General features: G+C 36.2%; 1 protein-coding gene across 2 annotated transcripts in view; it reads right to left on the bottom strand.

Annotated features, from left to right (window-relative positions):
- The window catches only part of CADPS2 (calcium dependent secretion activator 2), a 284,523-nt gene that overhangs the window by 34,897 nt on the left and 225,694 nt on the right, over positions 1 to 23,932 (bottom strand). The window contains exons 19-23 of one of the 2 annotated variants that reach the window (XM_054514814.1): positions 21,140 to 21,296; positions 13,989 to 14,130; positions 13,740 to 13,859; positions 5,850 to 6,005; positions 3,552 to 3,699 (exon numbers count right to left, since the gene is read on the bottom strand). In XM_054514814.1, the coding sequence (XP_054370789.1) occupies positions 3,552 to 3,699; positions 5,850 to 6,005; positions 13,740 to 13,859; positions 13,989 to 14,130; positions 21,140 to 21,296 (723 nt within the window). The remainder of the gene's footprint in view (positions 1 to 3,551; positions 3,700 to 5,849; positions 6,006 to 13,739; positions 13,860 to 13,988; positions 14,131 to 21,139; positions 21,297 to 23,932) is intronic. The other variant, XM_054514815.1, reaches the window with a different exon arrangement.

Below are 23,932 nucleotides of genomic sequence, written 5' to 3'. Positions count from 1 at the left end.
TCAAAAGATAAAAAAGCATTAGCATGTATATGAACACACACTTTTGTCATAAGTCATAAATGGTGCAAAGCTGATAACCCTGCCAGATCAGATTTACTTAAAATTATCATTTTGAACATCAGAAGAACAAACCCTTGAAAATGATCCACCCAATCAACAGTTTCTTACATTCTGTGTTGAAAATTTTCCCATGTACACTGTTGAGTTAAGCAGCTAATGGGGTTATTATTTAGATGAATTGAGTTCTTATACTTATTCAGGCAAAGGAATGTGAAGGATAGTTTTTGTCTTCTCCTATATAATTAAGGTGGCCATGTATTTTTTTCTAAAGAGTTGGTTTAGCTGGAGAAGCGAAAAGACTAGAATAAGATTTAATTAATACAGCATTTCATGTCTGACAACTCTCATTCATAAGTTATTTTAAATGTCCTCTAGAAATAAAATGAGCTCCAATTGTTCATCCTGAAAGAGCCTTTCTGTTACCACAGTGAGCTTCAGTTTATACAAATCTTACAATATGCTCAAGCAAGGGCAAAATTAAAATTTCATCAACAAAGCAGAATAGATGGTAACAAATTAATAGGCCATAGAAGGCATAATAAAACAGACTTCATTCTCCATAGACTTTTTCTTTTGATTTTTAATAAAGAAGGTGCCTTTAAGTAAATGCTTTTAAAATAAATCCGAAAGACTTTCTAGATAATCCTACCGAGCTCCCTTCTGAAATTAACGAGAGCTAGGGATCCCATTCTGTCAAGGAGGCACATCAATTTAAACAGTAATTCTTCCTTTAGAAACATTTATCTGACAGCAAAGACTGTCCCCAATAGCCACTTCACAGAAAATGTGACTTGTAAAGACTAACCCTATCTTCCTAGTTCAAGGCTACTTGGAACAGCTAACAGCATAATGCTTGGAGTAAAAGTACTGAGGTCAGTGTAAACATCAGCCTAACTTAGCAGCTGCCAGCTGAATAGTTTTCAGAGTTCTAAGTTTTTAAAGGCATTTTTCATCTCTTTTAGAGTTGCCATACAGATCAAAACATTCATTCCGATCTGCTGAATATTTTTAGGAATGATTTTCTAAAAAGCACAGATCTTGAACTTGGGTTAAATTAAGAGAGAATAAAACTACGAGATGTGTTTGCCCACATACATGTGTCTGCTACAGGTACTAGCACCAAATATCAATTTTTGCTTCTAATTTCTTTTCATGTTTAAGGACACTTGAAAAATGTAAATACACAACTCAGACAAACAGCCGAGGTCACACTGGAACAGTAAAAGAGCATATTAGAAATACATCAAAGAACTTTGTACATTTTCATATTTATTACATTCCAACCATATTAATGTCTTGACGAATAAAATATTGCCTTGATCTGCTAAGGGGTCTAATCACCCCAAACAGTGTGTTATGTCTGTTGCTTACAAGCCTTCAGAAGGCAATGCTTTCTTACTCTCTGGAAACCATAAACAATTATTCGCCCACTGATGAATGTCAAAACTATATATACTCCTGTGATCCATAAAAAAATCAGTTGTCCCTCCCAGAAAGTGCCTGCAACTTTATCTCCACAGTACATCAAATTAATGGATTTATAAATGTAAGACCAGTTCCTATTTTTTTTCTGAGTTATTTTTCCTTGTATATTTTCTTCTTTTCTTTTTTTTCTTATTCTTTTTTCTTACCACAAACCAAATGTAATTTTGTAGAAATGGCATATAAACAGTAACTTCACTTCTGAACAAGGCAAAAAGAAGAACTGAATCAAGATTCCAAAACCATGACATTTCTTTAGAAATAATTTTAAAATTACATTAGTCTGATTTTTTTCATGATTTATTTTGAAAACCATGAGATCATAAATACTCTAACCCACTACTCTTCAGTGCTGATCTTCACTAAAACAGTCACGCTCAGCAAAACAAAACTTCAGATCCTTGTGGAAGATGATTTGAGTCTGGGCTTTACGAAGGTGCTGAACTTGGGCTCCCAGTGGACTGGCTGAGAGTGCAGGAGGCATGACCCAGAGCAGGAAAGAGGAATGGCACATCCTGGAGAAGGGGGTCATTCTGTCTGTCTGCAGGGCATTACAGAGGTACTGGCATTGCCTCTACCCAAAGGAGCGCGTGCTCGTGGGTGTTTGCAGGTTACTGCTCACACACACATGAAAGGTGAAATGGCAGCATCAGCTCAGAGCAAGAGCTGACAGCTGTGGTTTATTTCTGATGAGCCTCACTGAAAGATGAAAGAATGCAAAACTTTGTGACCTGGTAAGACAGGATACTGAGTCTGAAAAGCAGAAAAGTGAAGGCTTCATCTGGAATGCCCTGAAGGATGAACAAAGAAAGAACTGAGAAGCTGATGATCAGTCTGTTGCACAGACAGACTGAAGGAATTCTGAGGGCCTGGCTAAGAAATTAACACAAAAAGCAACATTACCATTTAAAATAAAAAGTGGCTGTTAATATTCAATGAAAAAAATGCAAATTAAAAAACAATGAAAAGACACTTACCCATTGACTAGCAAACTGGTTCGTGTCACGGAAAACCAAAAGGAAAAATAAAGACGACAGGGTGGAACAGGAAAATGATGAATGTCTCATTGAATTAGGAAAAAAAAAGACAATTACATCGAATATGCTCACTTGAAAAGATCAGTCAATGAAATGAAGAACACAGTATAGAAATGCAAAAATCAACTGAAAAAATATGTCCAAATAGTGTAACTGTGAAGATGCCTAAAGCAGACATACATTTTTTGTTGCCAAATTCTGAAAAATGTTTTTACTGTCTCTTCAAAACCAAATCAAACAAATTACAAACCAAAAGCATTAGCACAAATGCAAGAAAGATCCATTTTAATTTTTGCTGGTGGTCTCACCAACCTACATAGCATACTCTTTTCATTTCACAGATTAATCCTGCTGAGAGTGACAACACAGGAGTGATGGAAGTCAGTGAAGTTTACATTCCCTTCAAAAGCACATCAGTGCTCCACTGTGGAGTACCTACAGTCCTGGCAGCAGACTACTGCCAAAACGGTCCCTGTCCTTGGAGACCAAATTAAAAAAACCCCATTAAACTGCCTGGTTATTTCTTTCCTCTATTTTCAGCATATTCCTAGGCATGAATGCTGGGTCTATAATCCATTTAAAACCAAACCTTACTAAATTAAAACCTGTCTGCAAAGGACAATATTTTGGCTCTATTTTACAATTACAAAGGAGTCCTGAAGTGGGCTCTTTTTCTGTTGCAGCCCGAGAGAAATTCCTGGAGGGGCTGTGAGTCAAGAAATCCTCTGAATGTTCAACACACTCACAGGTCAAAGCAAACAAATTACAGAAGCACTCTGTGTGCTCTCTGGTGGAAGATGAGGGGTTGTGTCTTTGCATGATGCTGCTAGGGATCAGCTGATGCACACTTCTGTACCAACAGAGCTATGTGATGCATCTCAGTTAGTCTGAAATTAATCTAAGGACAGTCTGCAGTATGAGATGGTTCAGATCAACCAATCACAGGAAGTAAACATTCAAAATTCCACTTACCTCTTGCCCCCCATCCAGTATACAGAGTTTAGCTGTCTGTTTCTTGGCGTCAACTAAGACGTTAAACATTGTGCACAGGTAAGAAGGTATACGCAGGTCTGTTGATTTGTTTGTCTTTTGCAGCTTCAGCTCAAATGCAATTCTTGTTCTGTTTATTAAAACACAATTTATAATATTAGTATCTCTGATAATTCTGAACAACCACAGTAAACATAAAAATCTTAGTAAAGATGTTGGCTTAAAAATATACATATGCATGAGAACACTTTAGAATTAAAATTCTGTAAATTCAGAATATCAGCCTTTCAATAAACAATTGCACTGATGGTAATCTCAAGGGTCTGTATTTCTTTAGTGAATTCAGTTGAACAATAAAAGTATTATCTTCTTGCTTTCTAGATAACAATATGTTTCCTTGTGTTTAATATAAAGCAATGAAAATACCCCTTACTGTCCAGCTTTTCTATGCTAAAATGCAGTTTATTGTATAAAATACTTGCTGCTGAGAAATATAGTGAGAAATTCCTCTTCTAGCTTTCACGGAAAAAGAATTTCAATAAAGAAAATGAGTTCAATATTAAGAAAATACTAATATTTACATTGAAAATTATGACATTTTAGGAGATGTACTTCATAAAATCCCTATTTTTTTCTCAAACAGTGTAAATAAGGAGCAATGTCACTGAAATAAACTGTAAATCAACATATCTAAAGATAAAATGTTTTATTTTCACCCTTATTTTTATATGTGGATACCAGAAATTCACACAATATTTTGTGTGAAGATGGGAAGATGGGAACAGAAGAATCCTATTCCCATTTAAAAAAAATTTAAGATCATATTAATATCACAAGAAGAGTTATAAGAGAAGAATTCCACCATTTTTTCTGTGTTGCTACTCTAATCTTTATTACCTAACATACAGTATCTTTGACCACACAAAAACATAATTTTTGTATTAAGACTGGTATGTTATGTATTAGGTCTAAAATATTAATTTATTTTATAGTCCTGTTGATAAGACAATAAAGTTTTTTTTTTTCCAACTCAAAATCAATATAATCCATGTATAAGTAGCACTGAATCTTTTTGCTACTCTGTTTTTTTAGACTATGATTATACTAATAGTCTTGTAGTCCTTTAAGATTTCACCATTTTTCTAAGATTTCTTAGATAACTGCAATTGATTGAGCATCTATGCCAAATTCTTTAGAACAGATGGATTGCTTTAATTTTAGTGTTTCCTACCTTTCTTTGTTAGAGCTTTAACTTTTATTCCATTCCCTGTATTACTGCCCTTTCATAATAAAACAGAAAAGTTCTTTTAAATGTTTCTGGTTTTTTAATCATGATTTCATCACTCCAGCTCTAGGAACAGGTTCATATCCTTAGCCTGAGGTTCTTCCTTTCCTACTGTGTTTAGAGAAGATAATGTAATACTATGTCATCTGTAAAGATTCTCTGCTTGTTTAGCCCTTCTTATCAATACTGTACATTTTTTGATTAACACAAATTATCTACAAAATTTATTTTCCCCATTCTATTATTTTTTTTTTAAATCTGTATTTTTATATGTCCAGATTAAGCTTTCTGAAGCGCCTCATGGTAGATCTCTGTAAATTTTCTAGACATAGAGATATTTCTTCTAACCTCAGTGATATTTACTGAAAGCTATGGCAGAGGTCTTTTCAGATCACTTATAATTAAGTTAAAAGAATATACCAATAATGCTAAGATACAGCTCAAGGAAAAACAGCACTATATTTTCTGTAATTTTCAGATATTTAGCACTATAAAACTTTTAGTTTCAGTTGGATGACTATAAGCTAGCCTTCTTTTGTTTGCTGTACAAATGCAGAAATATTGTACAGTCTTTGTTTGTAATATATTTCTTAGAGACAGTACTCTAAAATTGAAGAATTAAATAGTACTATTAACTGAACATGAAGAATAATGTAGTAAAGGGAGAGGGAAATGTGCAGACAGATTTATTCTAGCAGAATTCTGAGTTCTGTTAATATTTTCCACTGATGTGGAATAGAAAAAAACAAACTTGATTTATTAATTTCCAAGGGTCGATTTACAACAGATAGAGAAATTCTCCTTGGTATTTCCTGGATGTTGCCAAATTGCTGATTGCCAGATACTGGAAATAAACAGAAGTCGTGATCTCTTTAGAACTGCCCTGATTCCAGTGACAGGATTCTGGTATAGCTATACCTCTGCAAGCCAGCACAAGCCCTCCTGTGCTAATTTTCAAATCTCTCCTAATTTTTAAGTGATCATTTAAACTGTACCTTTTAACGCAGGCTTCTATCATGTCAGTGGCCATGAGTTTAAGTCTCTGCTCTAAATGGTGGGCAAATTCTGGTTCTGGCCAGTGAAGATCAAAAACAAACATCTGCAGAGCATCCAGTTTCCAGAAAAGATCTTCTGATGTAGCTGATCCATTGCTATAAGAAACAAAACAAGCCCCCAAGAAACAGAAGATAAATGTATGGATGTCTATCCCAGTTGCCACATAATTAAGGTAATAAGATTTCCTTATCACACCACCTTCTTCCTTCATTTCCCTGTATCTTTTATCACAGTAGCTTTTATTTAGAAAATGTGAAAATGGTAGTGGGAAGCTTAAAATATATCCCCTTAGGGTGAAAAAAGTGAATGATTTCTCATTTGTTAGCTGAGAAATATGGCTCGATAGGGAGGTAGATGGGATGTTGGGGAGCATGGAAAATGAAATAGATCAAGTTTCAGATCAAGATAGGAAAAATATAGGGTACAGGAACAGTATGGATATTTTCAATATAGTGAAGGTTTTGTGCATATATTTTCTTGCCTCCATAACTCTGGTAGATAAGTCTACCAAAGGAATGAGGATGCTAGTAGTACTATTGTAAAAGAGATAACCAGAAAAATAGCCCCTTGATAAATGCTCATGAATTCTAACTGAGGGAATAGCATCAGATCTGGGTGGGAAAAAAAAAGAGAAGAGAAACTATTGAAGAAAATTTGTGTACAAACAAAACCAGCAGATTAATAAGGCTCTATGCCATCTCAGATTGCCCATAATGTTTTAAAGTTCTTCCACCCTGATTTGATTGCTAAATTTAAATACAATTGCTTGTGATAAAACACAACAACTAAGCAATAAGTTCATTTACACTTCCACTGTCAATAGAGATTAATTACATTTTAATAATGTGTTGTATTGCAATGCCTGCATTACCATTTAAGATTAGAGTATACTATGCAACATGGAATTCCAGGATGTGAGTGACACAAAACTCAGCCTGACAATCCCAATTCAGATCCAAACAGTTTAAATACATCGCTACCATCAGTTTGCTTCTTCTCCCTTATGACTGAAGAAGAGAATTATCAAAGTGTTAAGTGACCCCAGCTCTCATGGAAGGAGTCAGCAAACACTGATTGTGCTCAGGACAGAGCAGGGTCAGATTCAGAACGAAACAGCCAGGAAGGACCTCTAATACCTGCCCCCCTAAGGCCCCCTCAGCCAGTGGCAGCCCACTGGGCCCCACGGGGGCAGTGGGCAGGGAGGTGAATCACAGCCCAGCTCACCTTCAGGGCCCTGAGGGGCAGCAGGGTTGCAGCAGGCGCTGCTTCAGTCTCACACCTGCATCCCTCACCTTCCAGTCACACCCGTGTGCCCCTTGCTCCGCGGCTACCGCAGCCAGCCCTGTCACCCGAGGCAATGTCGCCCGGGCGAGGGGACAGCCAGGCAGTGACAAGCTGGCAGCAGGGGCTCCTGCCTAAGGGAAATGCTGCCTCTGAGCAACCAGCTCTGGCTCTGGCTTTAATGGTGCAGGTTTTGATTCCATCATGGTGCACAGCAGCAGTTTTCCACAGTCCCAACACACTTTTTTAGTGTAGGCTTTTTCGGTATAATGCATATTTTCCCCACTTGTGTTACACAGTAACTGTTAATTTTGTATTGTATTGTGGTCCTGAAAGAAAACAGCAGAAATAGGAAAAAGGCCCATGGGACTGCTAAGGTTACAACTTGCACAGGGGTTCTATCTGCTGAGGGACCCCAGCTAAGTTTCATACATCACTAAGTTTAATTAAGGAACAGAAAGAAAAAAACAACCAAAGCTGGAAAATTTATAATCCCGTTAGACTGTTTTTTAAGTTGTATGACAAGCAAATATTGAAGATACATTGCATCTGCTGTGTACACTTGCAGTTGAAGCTGTAGATGCTTTGTTTAGACCTTATCTGATTCAAAAGTGACTAAATCAAGTTTTGAGATGATTGGGGTAAAAGAATAAGACAAATCATATGGGGACAGAAATGGGATAATCTCAGTATTTTTGTAACTGTTGAAAACACGTATTTTCTAGAAAACAATCCAAACTTTCTCAAGAAACAAAACTAATAATTTCCATCATCAGATCACAAACTTAACCATTTTTACTCTCCCATAGTTGTTTCTTTTTCACCTGATGGAATTCCAAAGGAAACTCTTTAGGACTCAGGAGGACTGATGAATTCATAACAACATAAATGTATTCTTATGTACATTTACTACTTTGTTTACTACTACATTGTAGTAGCCACTTAATTTTGTTTAATTATATTATCAGATAAAATTTCACAATTATTATAACTGTAGTAACAGGCACAGGTTCATGGAAGAATTCATTCTGTAAGAAACACTAATTCATTTGTTTTCTTTCCATATAATTTTGAGTTTTCATCCTTCAATTTTTTATTCAGTATTGTCCAATGACCTTTGAATTTGACTAACATATTGTACTAATAAGACGAAGAAAGAAAATAAAGTGCTACAACAGAAATTGTTTGTTCCTGGTTCACACATCCTAACACAAATGTCTAATTTGTTTACTAAATGAGGCAAAAGAAGAGCTAAACTCAGACTTTACATCTTCCTGGCACAGGAGTAATTCCTGCATTCAAATCAAGACTGAATCTGTACCTATCATTTGAGAACCTTTTTTTTTTTTTTGGTGAAGGGACAGGACACATTCTTGACTATTGTTGACTATTGAAAAGTTTTTATTTGAATGTGCATGGTAAAGCTACTTCAGTCTAAAGAAAGGAATAATATTGCTCTACCAGGAAACTGAACTGGCATTCTTTCTTTAAAAATTATAATAGTTATCCATAGTTTTAAAATTAAGCACAAATTCTACTGCTTTGCTGTCGCAAAGCTTAACCTTTGAGGCATTGTCTAGTTGTCCATTCTTATTAATCAGCTCATGGCAGTAAGAGAAGATTACCAGGGATTAAAAGAGGCAAATATTATGCACATCCTGTTATATTCAGATTTATTTAACGGGAATTTAACTTTGCAATTGGTCACACTTTGACTGGGAAAGCAAACCAGGTATCTCCAGAGGTCCCTTTTAAATTATTTTATGGCTTTATGCCTTGCATCATACTGATCACAGCACAAAAATAAGATTCCAGACATAATGTTTCTCCAAGAACCTGCAGCATATCAAATCTAGGAATTGCATGCAGCCTTAATTCACTTATCCACTGACAGCTGAAAGAGGCAGCTTCCCACTGGGCTTGCCAGGTACCTAAGCAGTAGCAATTAGTCAAACAGTACACTAATAAAGTACACTGGTTGCAAGATACTCCCACACATGACTTCAGAGTAGATGTAGAATGAATAATTTCTTGCTACATATGAAACTCCATAGGGTGGCTTGGGATATAAAAATGTAAGTATTAAATATCTAAGAATTTTATCAATAAATCCAAAGATTCAAAAGCAGCTGGTTTCATTTATGCTATAATCTACCAAGGACAGGGATGGTCATTTTACAAATTACTGCAATTTTTTTAAAGGTTACTACTGAGATACTAGCCACTAGCATTTTGTGAAGACCATTTAGAAAACATGGCACAAGGACTACATCCATTGTGAGCCCCCAGCTTGTGAACTCCAGCTTTTCATTTTTAAGCTGCCTCAAAATACATGTTCAGGGCTCAGAAAGTCAATTGAGAATTCCTTCAACAGAACAGGATTTTCAATAATTTCAATGTCAGTTGCACTCAGCCCCATCTCTCTACTTTTCACCAGCAGATGAGGCAGAAGGATGGAGCAGAACCTTTGCAACCATCAGTTAAAGTCCCTCAAAGACATTGGGGACAGAGCTACCCCATGACTTCGCTTAGCTCAAGGCTGAGGCAACCTAAGGATCAAGCAACCAAAACAAGTTTCTCAAGTCTTCTTTCTTACTGCATATTAATAATTTCAGAAGGAAAGAAATTTGCCCCACAATATAAATTTGTCTTCCAGAATGCTCAATAGGACCTAGCTATTCATAATTCCTTATTCCACAGAGAGCAGATCAGCCAGATTTCCCCATGCCATCAGTCCTAGGGCTATAATTCTAAATACCCATCCTTGGAAATACAGGCCATGGCCTCCTAGCACTTTGCTGGAGGTAAGCTCTATGACAGGAATGTATGTGGCACTGCAGACACAGCCCCTCAGAACAGAGATAAAAGATGTCCTTCTGACTCCCTCAGCACTCACAAACACACAAAGAGCTCCAGCAGAGGAGCTCAGACACATTCAGACCAACTCCCTCTGCATCAATACTGGGGCACTGTGACGATATATCTTATTCCAGGTTTCCCCAGCCTTGAATTTTCCTGAAGATGATGTGTTAGATTGGCACCAGATAGCAACAACCTCAGGTGGGCATCTACAATATTTCTGGTTAGTGACACTATGTTATGTCTGCACTGAAACGAATAATCTATAAATTAAACCATAAACAATTAAAATCATCCACATATCTAACTTAAAACCCAGGTCCAGTAGACACACACACACACACAAAAATTAAAATATGAAGAGCCATTTAAAAAAGTATATTTGAATGAATTAATAAGTAAGGAAAAACTCATTGTGGCTGATTGAAAGCTTTTACAGAATATTCAAACATTTTCCCTCTTTAAGATTATCTTCAGCCAAATGGAAGAGTAATTCACAGTGCTCTGCATGTCTAGCCAATGTGTCCTCTGAGTTAGCTTCTCCAGAGACCAATCAAGAAAAACAGACTGCTACTCATAACAATTTTCCCTTTTCATATCTCACTTTCCAATGCCCAAAAAGAAGTGGAAAAAAGGTAATGATCTTTCTAAATGCGTTTATAAGTAGCATATATTTATTGCTCCAAAACAAATGATCAAGGACAAAAAAGGAAACAATTAATTAAAAAATATAAACAATCTTTGCTAGTAATGTTCAAGAGAACTGTAACAAATTTAAAGTGAATATGGGGAAAATCTATTTTCATCAATAAAGCACACAAATGGATGTCCAACTGTGAATATATTTTTACTTCTTTCTCTTCAGCAAAATTCTTAGGTAGGCACATAATAGCTCTGTTGAGTATGAAAATACTTAAACATGAGCTTGAGAGCATGGACACAAACATTAGTAAAGTTTGGAGAATAATAAATCTCTTTCTGTTACAGATAAGAGACACAGGACTTCAGCAAACCTTTAACACAGTTGGCTCACAGACTACTCATTCTCATTCGTTTTGACTCTAGATTCTACATTATGCAATTCAAATTGATAATGATTAACTAGCCAAAATCGTCACTTTTTGGTTAAAGAGGAAAGTCCCCCAGAACTCTGTGATATACATAGTCATCTTCTTGCTGAATTATCAGTTTTGTGGCCGGGAGGAGGGAGCAGAGTGAACTGGGAAAGAAGGACGTGGGGGAGGCAGCGGGGAGAAGGAGTCCACTTGCATTCCTGAATTAGATGACTGTTGACTGTATGTATAATTCAGTGTACCCTGCTAGTCCATCTAAGCTGGGGTGTTCATCACATTGAAAGGGAAAACTGTCAGGAAGCTCTGGGTTGTGCTTAGCAGATATTGGAGCAAAGGTATTGGGTTACTCCTTGTTGAAGAACTTAACTAGTAAGTGTGGTACTAGTTAGTAACACACTTACTAGTTAAGTAAAAAGGATGGTATGGGAGAAGAGGGAGAAAATAAAACCCTCCTCCTTCTATTACATAATAGTGAAAGTGACCCACTTCCTCTGCCAGAAACTGAGCCACCATTACCAGGAGGAAAAAGGAAACTCCTTAGCCTGGGAGGAGGGACAAGTGACTTGCAGTGCTTTTGCTTTTTTGTTTTTACCCAAATACATGACCATGCTGAGAATTTACTTGGCTCTTCAGTAGAATTAAGATAGGCTAATTCTTAAAATACTGCCTGAATACCAAAGTATTACAAAGGTAACTTAATGCTGCCTGCAATCGAGACTGTCAATTCATACAAATTTTATAAATATAACCTCAAAGCTCTATGTTTTGGGGAAAGAACATGAAGAGGTGCCTCCATCAGAGCCAGCACCATGGCAGATCTCTTCTAGAATACAGTGTGGGGTGGCTGAAAGGGGATGATGGCCTTACAAAGGTCACAACCCCAGTAAGAGACACTGCTCACCCCAGCTTCTCTCCAAAAGCAGCAAAATGACAGCTACTTCTGGCAAGTGTTTACAGCATGTCAACCTCGCTGCTCACCAAAGGCTATGAAAACCTCACTGGCTGGTTTAGAATTTCATGCATGTGTCCTATATACCATGAAACTGAATACAAGAACATATGCAAAGGGGATGAGCCCATGGCTGAATTTTACTTTGCTTGTACATGTTTTGACCACAGAGTCCAGATATATTGCTGCACAAACCCCTTCATTTAGGAAAGATCTACCACTATAATCCTCCAACCAAAATCTGTATTCATTATAAATTCAGTATTCAAAATATATGAAATTCCATCTACACAATTTATTTTTACTGGATGGGGCTGCTAGAAAGCAGACTACAAGAGCACATCCAAGATTAGCAACTCTTAACTCTGAAAGCTATTCTTTAAAAAAAAAGTGACCTTTGAAAACCTGGGGATAACAGAAAGGAATTTGAGTTCCAGAAGGCCAATTAGTTTGTATTCAAAGCTGAAATGACTTGCATAAGCACATCAGGAGAAACCTAGCATTACTATAGTAAACACAAAAGGTACCAAAGCCAAGGATTAAGAGGAATTCTGTCACTTTTTAGGGGAATTAACAGCAGAACAACAATGATAATACTCCCTTTTTTACAAGGAGTCACATGAAAAAGACAAGGGATAATGGGTTTGAGTTACTTCTGGGGAGTTTCTGATTAGAAAGTAGAGGAAATTTTTCACAATGAAGACAATCAGCCATTGGAATAATCCCCCCAGAGGAAATGATGGGTTCCCCAACATTGCACATTTTAAAAATTCATCTGGACAGGGCACTAGGCCATCCTAGACCATGGTTTTGCCAAGAAAAGTTGATGAGATGATCCTTGAGCACCCTTTAACACGGTATTCTATGATTGCATTAACTCTTACAGAAATAGATCTAGTGCTATTTAGGAGTCTGTCATGTACTTGAAAAGTCAACACTTGTCTTGATATTATCAACGTATGTGTTTTGAATGTGTGTTTTTTGAAGTTTTTCACTTTCATGCTTTCCTAATATAACTTTTGCTAAAATAAGGTTCCATGAGCCTTTCTCTGACATATATTGATGTGTCTTCACACAGAAATCAGACCTATAACTATGGGAATATTTCCACTGAGCACTGAAATGTTGGGGAAAAATCAAAAAGAAATATTTTTTTTTTCAAGCAGACAAAGAAAGGGATGTACTTCTCCCCTTGGCACTTATTAACATTTTACTATTTTCCTGTAACATGGATATTTAATCTGAAGACAATATTTACAATCAATGACTTTCCGAGCCAATATAAAATGAGTTAATCAAACCCATGCAAAAAATATAATGGGCTGCCTCATTTTACAAAACCACAATCTAAAATCAATCATCCAAAAGGTTCTCCACTGCTTATTAATTCGAAAGAGTCATTTGGTTGTTTAGAGTATTAAACATCATTCCTGCCATGACAGACCTTTGCAAAGTTGATTTTCTGAGTTACCAGGTTTAAGACTGCTACATTTTAATGCACTAGAAAGCGCAACTCACTAACAGTCCATGCTGGGCTCACTCTCAAGAAACAACAACTTCCAACTAAGAGAGGATAAACACCATGCAATCCAAATACAGCTGCACAGAACACTAGCAAGGCCATGCAGAGCTGACATACAGTCAGAAAGTTATTGAAGAATACACACGTGGAGTCATACAAAGAAGTCATCCAGGTTGGTGTAGTAAAGCTAGGTATTTGTGGAAGATTAACAGGCAAACTTGGAACTTTTGGAAGAGCTACATTAGGAAGACTGTTGGTGATGCTCCTGTGAAGAAATAAACAATGTAGGAATACAATAAAAAATAGAATATTTAGAGGGCAACAGGGGAGAACCCCTTATTAGACAGAAAGCTATAAGCAGGTGCTTTGTTCAGATTTTGTAAAAAGCACTTACTTGACAGGTTGCCATGACTCTTGTTCAAGACCTCTGTGAATGGACTGAGCAATTGATGATTCCATGAGATCAATGTAGCGGACGACCATGGGAACAAAAATTTCTTGCAAGTGCTTGTGAAACTTTCCATTGCACAAAAGTGCTTTAAAAAACAAACAGGAGACAAAAATGTCAGACCTTTTGTTACAGGAAGAAGTGTATCTTAAAATGTTTTAGTACACAAAGGCATTATAAGAGTAAGATCTAGCTTTGTAGGAAATACAGTTCAGAAAAGATAAATGAAGTGTTCCTTAAGGACAGTGTAGTACATTTCAAATTGTCAGTGTAATGAAAAGTAGGTACATACAGAAATTCTTCACTGAACCAGAACCTTTTTGCATCTTCTTAAAATTAATAATATACTTTGCTGAATCTAAAGATTAGCAATTTTATTTTCATTACTTCTACACCAAGAGAGGACAAAAATACCTGAACAAAGAAAAAAAAAAGTATTTGAATGCCATTACTAAGCAGTAGAATATTATCTACTTCACAGATGGGACTTATTACATGAAAAACTGCATACACATGCAAACTGAACATGCTCAAAATCTGAAAATTACTTTGCAATCACCCCTGCTTGTCCCTGTATTTGCTGAAGTGCTCTCTCAGCAAATGCTAACTCCTAGCACACTAATGTCCTGTCCCACCAAGAGAATATATGTTTCATGTTCTGAATGTGTCTGTGTTCACCCTTTAATCTAGCACTGTTATAAGAACCTATGAGAGTATTCCCATGTGCATATGGAAATCACAGAAGCTCAGACACAGAGAAAAATTTTCATGATCTTGCCAACCTTTGTTTTCTTTTGTCCGTGTGCTGTTGTTTTAAACCCTTTTGTGGGTTTCTCCTCCCACCTACTCCAGCATGCAGGCTTCCTGTATAACTGGATGGGCACCAAAACCACATTTTGAGGAGGCTTCTCCCTCTTCCAAGGAAGAAAAGCCTGGATCACAGAGCTCACCGTGGACACCATCCTTTAAAATTACAATCCCTTTTCGTTCTACTATCAATGCCATTCCATGTCTAACATGCTAAAATAATTTCTATAACTTCTAGAAACTACTTTGCCTTCCATTCCTGAATGATGTCCAGCCCAAACTGAACTTGGGAGAGATGGAGACTATGGGGCAAATGTGCCATCAAGTTTCTGTCCCCTGTTGCTACTTGTACTGCAAGGAGTGCCCTTGTTGCTGAATGTCTGGAAACCATTTTACTTTTTTCCTTGAATAAAATGATCTGAAAGCAAAAAATTATTTTCTTGAAAACATCCTTGTAGAGTAATAGGAAATACTTATCAATCACCTTTACCTGAGGAAACGATATTATGTGATCAGCTCTCTGGCTTTGTGTAATTGCCTATCTTGCTAAGAATTTTGAAACTTTCAGCTAATTTCCAACCACTTTAGACACAGGGATGGAGATATCAGATACATGAAGTTTTATAAAAACAGGCAGCTAGGTAGCAGGCAGAGATTATTAGGGTTTCCACTGAGAAAAAGGCAGAGGTGTAGGATCATCTCTTTATTAAACACTTGAGAATCCACCCTTGAGAGTACCTGTGAGTCCATTACAAACATGATCCATTATTTACACTGCTCCTCAAAATAATTGTTAACTAGTTAGCTTTAGCTTATTATTTCTATATCAGGAATTCAAAACAGTGTTATTTTTCTCTATTTATAATTGTCTTATATATATCCTAAAACTACAGCCCTTTCACAAGCAACAAAAATGACTGAGGAGGATTTGGATATTACAAAAGTTGCACATTAAACAGCTGATGAGCACTGCCTTTGAGAAACAAAAGGTTGCTAGTATCCATTTGCATATTAGACTGAGTTTTCAAGGCAACTTTGAGCAGAAAAATAACAGCAAGAATACAACTGTGCCAATTAAATCAATCTTGCTGCTTTATAGTGAACCAGCGAAGAACTGTAATTAATCAGGAATCACAGTTACTTGAAGGCATAAGCTTGTAGTTCAGTATTTTCTGAGCACACTGCAGAAATGCTCTGCTACAAGCACTGCTCTGGGAATTACAGTAATGAAGCCTCGTGGGCAGGAAGGTGACTTGTTATTTTGAAGCCAGCATGAAATTTTAAGAAGTCACAGTCAGTAAAGGTGTTCAAAAGCTGAATCATTTTCCTAACATCATGACACCAGTCTTTACAGGGAAGTGAAATTTTCCAAAATTATGCCAAGACTTACACTTCACCTCCACAGAATTCCCTCTGTATGTGGGTACACACCCACAAGAGAACTGTCATGCATCAACAGCTCCATGAGCATTCTGTTTTCCCAGGGTTAAGGACTTGGCAGCTCTGATTTACCCATGTGGAGATCTCCATCAAGGATTAATGCAGGGCAGGGAAAGAACTCAGAGCACAGAGATAAGTGATATAGCTGAGTAGCATCATCAGACTCATGGCACTCTACCCTATGATTAAAATTGATCTTGCCAAAAGATACCTGTGCATCAAAGCAGGTGGGAAACAGGAGATCCTTGAGGAAATGCCATGCTTCAGATCCCTCAACTACCACTTGTCTTCAAAGTTATGCAGCTTAATAATCCATTGTCTTTTAAGTATAGACACCTAACACCCTCTTCATATGAGCCATGCATATTCACACAAGGAACAACAAAATGAAAGTCTATGCCAGAGCAAGGTAATGCATAGGCAATATTAAAGGAAAACACATGATGGGAATGGAAACAGAAACCTGAACTAGATATTCTTGAAATATTGAAGTTGAAGAAGAAAACTAGTCTATTTTTTTCCATATTAGGAAATATATTAGCTGAAATATATTAAAATATTACAAGAAAATATCAGAGATGAATCTAAAGTCTAGTTATTCAGTACTGGAATGAGGTTTCATCTCCAACAGTAGGAAATTAATCTGCTGTGCCTGTGTACCACAGAAGCAGAGAGGCTTCTATTGCTTTTACTAATAGAGGCACATCTCAGGAGCTTTCCTGGAGTCAGCATGTCATGCTGTCCTCAAGAGCTTCTGCAGAATCAAAGGCAGGCAAGCATGACACAGATCAACATAAGTCTCCTTTCCCTTGACAAAACTAGCACTCTGTCAGAGAGTCTGTAATTATTCTGCTCTTAATTGGATTCTACTGAAAAGATAACCTGAATTTTCTGGAATATTTTAAAATCCAAAATAAGAAAGAGTATATTTCAAGAAGGAAATATCCTTGAGGGTCCAGATTATATTTCTAGCAATTGAAACTCAACCAACGACATGTGAAAAGAAAGTTTATATTCATTTGCTGTTTATATTCTGCCTCCACAGAGAATTTCTTAATCAGCTAGTTAAATTGCAGTAAAAATTGCAAGTGTTCCAATTTAAATGGAAATTATCTTGTATTTTTAGATATAAGACATATTTTAAAAGTGAAATTTAGAGGTTTGCTTTGTGAAAGCAAGGTTAAAATTTATTTGAAGTTTACAAGATAGAGTGACATAAACAGGTTATAGCACAATTTACCTTTGTGCAGAAGTCCCATTAGGAAAACTGATTACTGAATATTCTGGAAAGGAATAATGCAGCTTGAGTTAACTCTCAGTATCAATAACCAAGACATGTAGCTGTTAGCTGAAGGTTATGATTTCAAAGCAGTTCCTAATAGGACTGAGTCCCTGATCTGAGAAAAGATACCCTACAATGAATGAGAAGTGTAAGGTTTGAGGTATTGGGGTGGGTATACAGTTTGCTCTGATTACCTTAAATCCAAGTTGTTTTCTAACTCTACCCTCTAGTTTAAGATAGGGTACAATGTTATACATAAATTCTAGTCCAAAAGTGGTACAAAGTCTGTAACAAAGCAGGAAGGTGGTGATTCTGTCTTTTGGGGTGCTTGCCACTCTGCTACTAGCAACCATAGTGGGAAAAAGTGTATCAGAGAATTCCTGTTTGAAGTCAGTAACCATAATTATGGCAATGGCTTTCAAAAGACTAACACTCAACATGCTGCTTTTTCTAAATCAGCTTCATCAGACTCTGCCCTTTAGAGCAGACAGTGGCAGAGTTCGAGCAGGTGCACAGACATTCCACTGAGTAAGACTTGAAGGAATGAGTCACCTTTACAACACCCCTGGTTTTGACTGGTTCATGCCAAGGTAGCAATGCAATAATGCTGAGCAACAGCATTAACAGGACAAAGTGTCAGTAAGTGACACTTGCAGAGAAAACTTGGTAATAAAATTATCCGAATATTGAATAGAGTTGGAAAACCTCTATAACAAGCAAAATATCTAACTAGGCATATGCCACTAAAAGATATCTCTCACACCACATTAAATGAAGAGAAATTAATACCTGTCTCTTTTGGGCACTAAAAACCAGATGAATCTGAATAATTAAACAACTACAGAATGTAAATAGCCCTCTAAAGCAGGCCCCTTCAAACACAATGTATAGGCTCTGTGGAAGAAAAGTAACATAGTCATTACAGAAAGTAAGATACAACCCTGAGACAACTATGTTCTTCTTCCCTTTATGAATATCTAATTTTGAAAAAAAAATTTTGCTGTCCTATAGAGATTGTTGTTGCTATTGCTGTACAATCTGCAAAGCTTTTCAGAGTCAGGCATAATTGTGTGTGGACAATAGCAACTCTGGAGATCATTAAAATGCATACTATAAAAGCAGCTATGATTTTTTTTCAAATATTTACAATTTGAAAAAACACAAGGAATTTATCTTCAATCTATTATTCAACTCCGCAGTGAATATAATTTTTTAATTCACTTTTTGTAGTTAGCAGAGAGATGTTAGATGTTAGCAGTTAAATTTTCTCATGAGAGCTGTTCTCTCAAGAGAGCAGCTGAAATATTTTACAAGATGGGAAGATCATCCTCCTCCCTCCCTCTATTTGTTAAAGTTTTTCAGTTAGACTAAATGGGAATGCAATCGCTGATGTACTCTTCCTTGTGGAATAAGATCAGAAAAAATGGAGAGTCTTAAGGTGACTTCCCCATCCTCCCCTCTCTTAATAAAAAATAAAACAACATATTGGAAAATGCATTTTTTCTTATTCTTAATTGAATGCTGATTTTGAAGTGTTCGCCTTGAGTCTTGTACAATGTTTTTACACCGTGTAAAATAGCACCTTCAGAATTATTTGAATATGAATTTTCATTATCTCAGAGGGTTTTTATTATACTTTAGTTATGTAGTTGTAAAAATAGTTTTACATGCAAGTTTTCTTTAATGCTGTAAAATGTAAGATTGTTTCTTTATTGTTAGGAGTTGTCTCATGTCAGGTTTATGTGAAAACTGATTGATGCACCAAAGATTTAGAGCTCATTTAATGCTCTCAAGATAGAATAATATGCAGGTGTCAGTCCACCAAATTTCAGTGAAGATTAACCTAATATGCAATATGGTGACCTAACTGTTCTTCATTTGAAAGAAGTCTGAAAAGTAATCTCTGATATAGCCAGAGAGTGAGAATAACGCAGTGGGATTTCCACCTCTTCATTTCCTAATGAGTTTTTTGATAATGAGAGGTGACTTTGCCAGTCACTGTGGGCTCTATTATGGCTAATTTACTCCACTTCACTCTCCCTGTTAATTATTAACACTAGCCTTTTTATCCTCATGAGACCACATTCCAGTTTTTCCTTTTTTAGATTTTTTTTCTAAATTTATTTTTATGTGGGTGATACTTTTCAGGAAAAGATTTTCACTTAGGGTAAAGTCAGAATTATTTCTTTTACCTTGGAAGACTGTAAAATTTATTATATAAGCATGGGAAGCTCTTGCTAATGCTTTTAATGCAGTTAAAAGGTGAAAAGCCTGTTAATTAAAGAGTAAGCACTGAGGTATGTTCCACTTGGGAATCACTTCTTGGTAGAACAGTCACTTGCCCCTTGGTAACATGTCCACTGATTAATAGGTGACTAATTTCCATGGTTTCTTTCCAGTAGTTCTGAAAAAAGTGTGTAATTTTCCAGATGGTTTTCACCTGCCAGAAACTGTCATTTAATATATCTATTACCATTAGGGAATTACTGAAATTGGTATACAGGTGTGATATTTCATACAACAGTTGTTTCATGTCCTTCAGTTAAAGTCTTACAATATTTGTAATAGTTGCTTTAACATGGAAGTTTTCATAAAATGTCTTTCTTAATTAAGCCTATTCTAGTAATTTAGCATTATTATCCATTTAATCTTTTAAAGAAAGAAAAATCAGCAGTCTATTAGCAAACTCTTGCATATGAGGAAAACCCTCTTTTGTTCCTGACCCTTCTCTCAGGTTGGAACCAAAGCTCAGAGGAACACAAATGACACCAGAATAAAGTTAAAACTGGTGTCACAAATCCTTCTTGTAAGACTACTTTAAAATACACAGTTTACAGAAACCAAAGAATTGTTTTAAGTGCATGTAACATCACAACTAGAGATGTGCTTCCTTAACTGAAAAGGTATGATGGTAGAATAATAGGCTGAATATCCCATTTGAATACAGACTTCAGATTTTTAATCTGGATTTTAGATGATTGGACACCACTTAAAGTAGTGGATAAACCACCTTTCAGGAGCCCAGCCCTTCTGAGATCTGCAGCAGGATTGAAAAATTCCTGCACCCTTTTCAGCAACCTTTTCAATTGCCATCATAGTGATTTTAGTAAGTTCCTGAAGTTGCAGTTTGCCCAACAAAGGATCGAAACAGAACATTTTTTGTGTGTATTTTATTCCATTCATGCCAACACTACTATACCTTTATAGGCAAAACTAGTGTGAAAGAAGTTTAGAAGGCTTAGAAGGAAATATAAATGACAACTTTATTTAAGCAATATAGATTAAATGCAAGCTATCAATACCTCTTATACTACTTGTACATAATTGATTCAATAATGATTAATTTGTGAATACCAACTGGTTAATGCACTGCCAGAATAAGGAGTGAAATGGTGCAAGGATAGAGAGAAACTGCTCAGCTTGCAGAAATGGAACACCAGGACATGTATCATAAAAACAGGCACTGTCACTTTTATTTTGAGCATTATCCTGTTTAGAAACACATTCTAAGGTGTGGGTACATTGAAAAATCTTATGCAAACAGTATGTGAAAAAATTAAGATCTTACTGTCATTTCTGAGGGCATTATTCAGCAGCTGGAAAAGTGGGAAGCTGTCCCAGGAGTCTTGTGGCTGTGCCTCAAGTGCTGAATCCATGTCAACAGAATACAGAGACAAAAACTTCTCTGCATGCTCAGCCAACAGTTCTGGCCACCAAGAGAATGCCTGCAAACATGACAAAATAAAATTACTAAACATGAGCCAAAGCCAAGAGATGTGCTCTGTCTGTGGCAGAACACATCTGAGTATGTCACGTCATGCCCTGTCTCATTTGGGGAGGAAGAATGGGCCAAGTGAAAAATGTGAAAATATTTTATAAAACTTTCCATCAAAAAAAAGGAAGAAATCAAACAGATTATTGTGAGCAAGGTGATATGATCAGAATAAAAATATAACACCAAAAAAATCAAAAAGGAGAGTATAAATGCCTTTTTTTTCCAGAGAGCAAAGAAAAGCGTGAAGGCCTTAGTCTTGAAAAAATGACTGTATATGTTTCTTTTTATTTCATTAAATTCTAGAGCAGATGAATTTATTTTTAAAATAAATCTTTATGAATACATTTTACATTCATTTGGTAATCAAAAAGGATGGTTTATTTTAAAATTATATTCCTTGAAGTCAGAGGGGTTTTTTTAACAGCTAGAGAGTTATTTTAATTCCTATTTTTGCCTTAAAGGTGTCAGCTTCTTCTGAGGAGGACATCCAGTTTTCCTTGTGCAAATGCTATAAATCTTTAGCAGTTCACTAATATCTATACTCATTTTCAGTAACTTAACATGTTGGAACTGTTTTCTCTGTCAAAAATTTATATTCTTAGGCAATCCTTAAAGAAGAGAAGAAATCTGTGAAAAATATTATCAGCAAGTAAATCCAGTTCTTCATTAAAGACATATAACTATTGTACCTTTTTACCAGCACATAAACCTAGGCTTTAAAATGCCAGTATTGGAGCTGAGCATTGGATCAGGGGAGCTCTGTGATCCTGGAGTTAAAGATGAAGGTGGAGGGAGTTTATGAAACAGGATGAACTCCTGCTAAGGAGTGTTTTACTCAGGGTTTATAAGAACATATCACAGTGAGCAATGCCTACACATGCAACACGGGAAGATGTCATTGCTGTCAAACTTCTGCCATTCATTTTGAATATATAATTTTGAATATTTTTGAGTTGTCAGCATGGAATATATGTAGCTTGATCTGCACAAGAACTGAGTCCCACCAGCTTCAAATAAATTCAGATAAATCTTCACTTGCATTTATGAAATGCAGGCCCTGGGTGGTGTGGTCTTATGTGGTCAAGTCTGAAAGGCATAAAATAAAGGACAACTTCTGTAAAGTGGTCTACAAATGTGTTTTTGCATCATGGACTTTCTGATGACTGCCCGTAGTTCTTTCTGACACGGGGCAAATGGAGAAATGATGAATTGGCAAAAGTTTTAGAGAAATGCTGAGCATCTCCTGCTATTAGTGAAAAGTACTTTGTGTGCTCCAGTGGTAGGACTGAAGGATGACAACTGGCACCACAGTGAGGAGGAGAGATGAGGCTTCAAAAACTTTGGAAAGAGTTTGAAGTGGAGTCATTCAGTTTCATCAAACTGGAAGAAATTTCTTATTAATGAACCTGTTTAAGTAGGAGTTAATTAAAGGAACAGGCTCCTTACTCTAGAAAATAACTACACGAAAATAAAAAATGTGTATTGGCACCGGCAGGGGACCTTCTAAGCAAACAAAACTCTTTTCAGAAAATATTGCCAAAATTTCAAAACAAAACAAATCCAAAACTCAAAAATGAGCACATTTTCTCTCCATTTTCTTTGTTGTTGTAAATGACACTTCGAACCCAGACAGAAATTCTTCTGACTCTCTCTCAAGAGCTATGCATTATTACTTGAGCAGCAAGAGAGAAGAATAGAAAAAAAAAAGTTAAAGCTAAATGTAACAGCAAAGTTGCTATGGATAATAATAGGCTAAAAGCAATTAGCAATTGGTGACACACATTCTTGGAGAACAGAAACATTGCCTGCATTAAAGGAAGAATGGAGTTCTTAGATTCTAGAAGGCACATAGATGTGGCTATGCAACACCAGAAATCATCAAAACATTTTATGCTACATGTTCAATGCACAGTTCCATGCTATGAGCAGAGCAAAACAATGCTTAGTTCATCAGGAATCACATACCTCTCTTCCCTTTGGGAATCCCCGAAATTTGTAAATATTATGAATTAAAAAAAAAGAAAAAAAAAATCTAGTGTTAAAAATGTGATCTATTATTTTACAGATTACTGATCCTTTTTGTTAACTGTAGCATCAAACACTGAACATTTGCATAACATTATGATGTGAAGTCTCCATACTTAATATTCAGTTTTGAGTAGGGAATGTATAATTTAGCAATCTTTTTCTCAGATATACTTTAATACTGAAATTCTGTATGCCCTATAAATTTCAGTGAAATTGAACATGTATTACATGAATGAAGGAAAGAGAAAATAACCTTAGCATTATCTTTTTTCTTTTCAAGGTACCTTAGATTAGATTGCAAACTTTTGCTGAATAAATTTTTCTGAAGGCACATGCAATATACTTATCCTTCTGAAAAACACCACACCTCTGACTGCAAGTAAGTAGTATGGAATGCAATCTTTGAACAGAGATGCTGAATCATATATGTTTATTTGATCTGGCTTTTGTTTCTGTGTTCTTTTCCACAGAAGTCCAATTTTCTTGCAGTCGTGCAGGTCCTCAAAAGACAAAGACCACAATATATACATTTTATTAAGTAATCATTACACTGTGACA

Source organism: Molothrus ater, chromosome 5 (genome assembly GCF_012460135.2).
Source record: "Molothrus ater isolate BHLD 08-10-18 breed brown headed cowbird chromosome 5, BPBGC_Mater_1.1, whole genome shotgun sequence".
Lineage (NCBI taxonomy): Eukaryota > Metazoa > Chordata > Aves > Passeriformes > Icteridae > Molothrus > Molothrus ater.
The sequence above is the reverse complement of the archived record's forward strand: the minus strand, read 5'-3'. Positions and strand labels throughout refer to the sequence as shown.